General features: G+C 42.6%; 1 protein-coding gene across 1 annotated transcript in view; it reads right to left on the bottom strand.

The window, feature by feature from the left end:
- Positions 1-237: 237 nt before the first annotated feature.
- The window catches only part of LOC128692216 (NK1 transcription factor-related protein 1-like), a 12155-nt gene continuing 5838 nt past the window's right edge, over positions 238-6554 (bottom strand). The window contains exon 2 of the mRNA XM_053781291.2: positions 238-1324. Coding sequence (XP_053637266.1) covers positions 864-1324 — 461 coding nt within the window. The 3' untranslated portion in view covers positions 238-863. The remainder of the gene's footprint in view (positions 1325-6554) is intronic.

Consider the following 6554-nt stretch of genomic DNA (forward strand, 5'->3'; position numbering starts at 1 on the left):
ATTAACACTGTCTTTTACGTGTATTATTGTCTGATATATATATATATATATATATATATATATATATATATATATATATATATATATATATATATATATATATATATATATATATATATATATATATATATATATATATATATATATATATATATATATATATATGCAAAACACCACTGTGAAAATTGTGAAATGCAAACGCTTTCGTTATTTCTCACATTATCAAGGACTGTAACAATAACCTAACATCAGAAGACTTATAAGGCTTAGATATGATCTCACGGTGACGTCCAGCATTACATCCGTCATATCAAAATTCTTCCCAAATTTTATTAATTATAAATTGATCTAATTTGTATAATCCTAAACCAATATTCATACTAAAATCAAAACGATTTTTTAAGAACCTTGATTCAGTTTTATTTCTGTCAGCCATGAACCCGCTTGATACAGCTTTCCCGACCTTTTGAAAATTAAATACGTGGTTAAAATCTCTGTCATGAATAAATAAAATATTAGACTCTTGTCCACTTCTAATGCCATATTGATGTTGTTGTAAATTTAGATAAAAATTTTACCCAGGTTGACGGTAATGAACTTCATTACAGATTTTATACAGGAAATCTTGCAGACATAGCAGTCACCATTTTCGGAGGAATTGTCACGGTGGTTGTTTTGCATACTGTGATATCACTTGTGTATTGAGGTATTAGGCTGTTTAAGATACAGTCAGAGGTGAGTCTGAGGTACAGTCAGGCAGTCAGAGGTCAAACAGTTTAATGTACAGTCAAGGGAGAGGTATTTAGAGGTGACATTATAGGTGTAGGGAGAGTGAGGTGAAGTAAGTGCAGGTGTTGTGAAGATCAGCGTGCTAGGTGATGCAGGTAGAGTGCAGCCAGGGGTGTGTGAGGGGGCAGCGGCCCCCTGTAAGACAGGGGAGCGGGACACAGCAGCGGGGGCGGAGGGGGCGGCAGTAGGCCTCCAGAGTAGGCTGACAGCGGTGGACTGGGCGGCTGGGTGGGTGTGTTGACATCACACCCGGGGTTCTGTTTTTTCCACTTAGTTCGGCGGTTCTGGAACCAAATCTTGACTTGCGTCTCCGTCAGGTTGAGCGCCAGGGCGAGATTGAGCCTCTCACACACGCTCAGATACCTCGTGTGCTTAAATTTATTCTCCAGCGACACCAACTGTTCGTAGGTGAAGGCCGTCCTGGCTCTTCGAGGTTTGCCTCCGCCAGCGCCGCCTCCAGACCCGCCCCGGCGTGAGGCACCTTCTGGCTTCCTCCCGCAGCGGCCCTCAGCCTCGTCGCCAGAATCTGAACACACTGCGAACACCAACAGTATCATTAGTCCAGAGTACGCACACAAACACACATAGGTCTGAGCGTACACATGTGTACAGGAGCCGACATACCACCTCTGCAACCAAACACAAACACACACATACGAGAATAATAATAATAATAATAATAATAATAATAATAATAATAATAATAATAATAATAACAATAATAACAATAATAATAATAATAATAATAATAATAATAATAATAATAATAATAATAATAATAACAATAATAATAATAATAATAATAATAATAATATCAATTTAAATAAGGCTTTATCAAGTATAGTTACCAGTCACCTACTTACCATTTACTAGTTTCCAAGAGTAGTTAGTCGCCTATTATCCGTGCAATAGAATAAGCTAGTCGTCTCTCCACCTAGTAGTGTGTGTGTGTGTGTGTGTGTGTGTGTGTTTGTCTTACACATTAATCCCTTGCATTTTTGCGTTTTCTTTCCCGATTATGTAAATGATACGAGGGGGAAAATATACCAAAAAATTCTGGATAACGCCAGCGTCTTTCTCAACAACTGAAACCAGAATTAGGAACGAACAGATACGTAATATCTAGATATAGTTCTTAGATAGATATGGAATAAAGACAGGGAGAGACAGAGGCTACAGTTATTAGATATGGAATACAGACAGGAGTAGACAGAGGCTACAGTTTTTAGACAGATATGGAATACAGACAGGAGTTAACAGAAGCTACAGTTCTTAGACCAGATATGGAATACAGACAGGGGGAGACAGAAGCTACAGGCGTCATACATGAGAAGGTCGTGGGGTAGACATAACACCAAGCACATCACCTCCTCGTCTCCGCACGCGTTCATGGATAACTTCAGATCTGTAATTAGGTACAAAGCAAAAACTTTTTCTCGTGTTGAGTCCGCAGCCCCAGCATGGAGCCCTCACCTGGAAAAGCAAGTCCTGGAGCTAAGAGTGATGTCGCGTGAGCAAAACAAGAGAGGAACTTCGGGGGAGACATGATTACAACGTACAAAATACCCAGGTGATGCAGGAGGGCATCACCTGATTTCATACGCAGTTTGAAGAGAAGGTATGATAGGGCCAATGAGGCAAGGAATTTATCGAGCTGTTCATGAGCAAGTGAGAAACGGAGCGGAGATTCGAACCCCCACAGCCACAACAAAGTTAGGACACAATTTTTTTAACTAATAAATAAAAGGAATACTTTCTGTATAATTAGAAAGTGACGAAATAATATAATCAAAGTTAAAAGGAGAGCTCTTAACCCGTAGGGGAACTCTAGCCAAGACTGAGGGACTGACCACCTTGTATCAAGATTGAGGGACTGACCACCTTGTATCAAGGGTGAGGGACTGACCACCTTGTATCAAGGGTGAGGGACTGACCACCTTGTATCAAGATTGAGGGACTGACCACCTTGTATCAAGATTGAGGGACTGACCACCTTGTATCAAGGGTGAGGGACTGACCACCTTGTATCAAGATTGAGGGACTGACCACCTTGTATCAAGGGTGAGGGACTGACCACCTTGTATCAAGATTGAGGGACTGACCACCTTGTATCAAGACTGAGGGACTGACCACCTTGTATCAAGGGTGAGGGACTGACCACCTTGTATCAAGATTGAGGGACTGACCACCTTGTATCAAGATTGAGGGACTGACCACCTTGTATCAAGGGTGAGGGACTGACCACCTTGTATCAAGGGTGAGGGACTGACCACCTTGTATCAAGATTGAGGGACTGACCACCTTGTATCAAGGGTGAGGGACTGACCACCTTGTATCAAGATTGAGGGACTGACCACCTTGTATCAAGATTGAGGGACTGACCACCTTGTATCAAGGGTGAGGGACTGACCACCTTGTATCAAGGGTGAGGGACTGACCACCTTGTATCAAGGGTGAGGGACTGACCACCTTGTATCAAGGGTGAGGGACTGACCACCATGTATCAAGGGTGAGGGACTGACCACCTTGTATCAAGATTGAGGGACTGACCACCTTGTATCAAGATTGAGGGACTGACCACCTTGTATCAAGATTGAGGGACTGACCACCTTGTATCAAGATTGAGGGACTGACCACCTTGTATCAAGATTGAGGGACTGACCACCTTGTATCAAGGGTGAGGGACTGACCACCTTGTATCAAGGGTGAGGGACTGACCACCTTGTATCAAGGGTGAGGGACTGACCACCTTGTATCAAGGGTGAGAGACTGACCACCTTGTATCAAGATTGAGGGACTGACCACCTTGTATCAAGGGTGAGGGACTGACCACCTTGTATCAAGGGTGAGGGACTGACCACCTTGTATCAAGATTGAGGGACTGACCACCTTGTATCAAGGGTGAGGGACTGACCACCTTGTATCAAGGGTGAGAGACTGACCACCTTGTATCAAGATTGAGGGACTGACCACCTTGTATCAAGATTGAGGGACTGACCACCTTGTATCAAGATTGAGGGACTGACCACCTTGTATCAAGATTGAGGGACTGACCACCTTGTATCAAGGGTGAGGGACTGACCACCTTGTATCAAGGGTGAGGGACTGACCACCTTGTATCAAGGTTGAGGGACTGACCACCTTGTATCAAGATTGAGGGACTGACCACCTTGTATCAAGATTGAGGGACTGACCACCTTGTATCAAGGGTGAGGGACTGACCACCTTGTATCAAGGGTGAGGGACTGACCACCTTGTATCAAGGGTGAGAGACTGACCACCTTGTATCAAGGTTGAGGGACTGACCACCTTGTACCAAGATTGAGGGACTGACCACCTTGTATCAAGATTGAGGGACTGACCACCTTGTATCAAGGTTGAGGGACTGACCACCTTGTATCAAGGTTGAGGGACTGACCACCTTGTATCAAGATTGAGGGACTGACCACCTTGTATCAAGATTGAGGGACTGACCACCTTGTATCAAGGGTGAGGGACTGACCACCTTATATCAAGGTTGAGGGACTGACCACCTTGTATCAAGGTTGAGGGACTGACCACCTTGTGTCAAGGGTGAGGGACTGACCACCTTGTATCAAGGGTGAGGGACTGACCACTTTGTATCAAGGGTGAGGGACTGACCACCTTGTATCAAGGGTGAGGAACTGACCACCTTGTATCAAGGGTGAGGGACTGACCACCTTGTATCAAGGGTGAGGGACTGACCCCCTTGTATCAAGGGTGAGGGACTGACCACCATGTATCAAGGGTGAGGGACTGACCACCTTGTATCAAGGTTGAGGGATTGACCACCTTGTATCAAGGTTGAGGGACTGACCACCTTGTATCAAGGTTGAGGGACTGACCACCTTGTATCAAGGGTGAGGGACTGACCACCTTGTATCAAGGTTGAGGGACTGACCACCTTGTATCAAGGGTGAGGGACTGACCACCTTGTATCAAGGTGAGGGACTGACCACCTTGTATCAAGGTTAAGGGACTGACCACCTTGTATCAAGGTTAAGGGACTGACCATCTTGTATCAAGGTTAAGGGACTGACCACCTTGCATCAAGGTTAAGGGACTGACCACCTTGCATCAAGGTTAAGGGACTGACCACCTTGTATCAAGGTTAAGGGACTGACCACCTTGTATCAAGGTTAAGGGACTGACCACCTTGCATCAAGGTTAAGGGACTGACCACCTTGTATCAAGGTTAAGGGACTGACCACCTTTGTATCAAGGTTAAGGGACTGACCACCTTGTATCAAGGTTAAGGGACTGACCACCTTGCATCAAGGTTAAGGGACTGACCACCTTGTATCAAGGTTAAGGGACTGACCACCTTGCATCAAGGTTAAGGGACTGACCACCTTGTATCAAGGCTAAGGGACTGACCACCTTGTATCAAGGTTAAGGGACTGACCACCTTGTATCAAGGTTAAGGGACTGACCACCTTATATCAAGGTTAAGGGACTGACCACCTTGCATCAAGGTTAAGGGACTGACCACCTTGCATCAAGGTTAAGGGACTGACCACCTTGTATCAAGGTTAAGTGACTGACCACCTTGTATCAAGGTTAAGGGACTGACCATCTTGTATCAAGGTTAAGGGACTGACCACCTTGTATCAAGGTTAAGGGACTGACCACCTTGTATCAAGGTTAAGGGACTGACAACTTGAAAAGTTGCATTTCCACTTTCTCACTATCTTCAGGGCTGTTATTGCCTCTTCATACGAAATAAGAAGCCTGGTGCGAGGGCGAAACGTTACGAGAAAGAAGATCGATGACACACACACACACACACACACACACACACACACACACACACACACACACACACACACACACACACACACATCATACACAGAGCTACCCACAACAACATGATGGTACACGCCAACACTTTTAACCAGGACTAACTACCGTGTCACGCTCGTTTGGCTGTTACTGCCCTGGGTAATGACCAGGCTGCAGTTTGATGGCACGCTGCAATTAATGCTCACCAGGAATATTGCTAATTGCAACCTTGAAATATGTGGCGGGTTTGGCCCGAAAATTTTTATCCCGGCGCTGCACAATGTGTTTCTCGTATGCAAATTGATATTGTTATGGAGGCAATAAAAACCGGAGCGTTGCCAGCACTCTGCCATGACGTATATTAGAGAGGAAATATATTACTTTGATATTCATTGAAGTGATTTACCTTGTAGTATATGTGTGTTTGATAGAAATGAAACATTAATGCCTTCCAGCCAGAATTTTGAGGGTATATACAGTATATATATATATATATATATATATATATATATATATATATATATATATATATATATATATATATATATATATATATATATATATATATATATATATATATATATATATATATATATATATATATATATATGTCGTGCCGAATAGGCAGAACTTGCGATCTTGGCTTAAATAGCAACGTTCATCTTGCCATATAGGACAAGTGAAAATTTGTGTATGCAATAATTTCGCCAAAATCTTTCTGACCCTAACGAAAAAATTATATTTCACTGTGTTTGTTTAGTATTAAATTATTGTAAACAAATTTAAATTATATTTAGTTGGGTTAGGCTAAAATAAATTGTTCTTGTTATAATAAGGTTAGGTAAGTTTTCTAAGATTCTTTTGGTGCAAAATTAAAATTTTTTACATTATAATTAATGAAAAATATATATCTTTAAGCGTATAAGAGAAAATTTTAGAAAGGACTTAATTTTAAATGAGTT

This window comes from Cherax quadricarinatus, chromosome 53, assembly GCF_038502225.1.
Source record: "Cherax quadricarinatus isolate ZL_2023a chromosome 53, ASM3850222v1, whole genome shotgun sequence".
Taxonomy (NCBI): Eukaryota; Metazoa; Arthropoda; class Malacostraca; order Decapoda; family Parastacidae; genus Cherax; species Cherax quadricarinatus.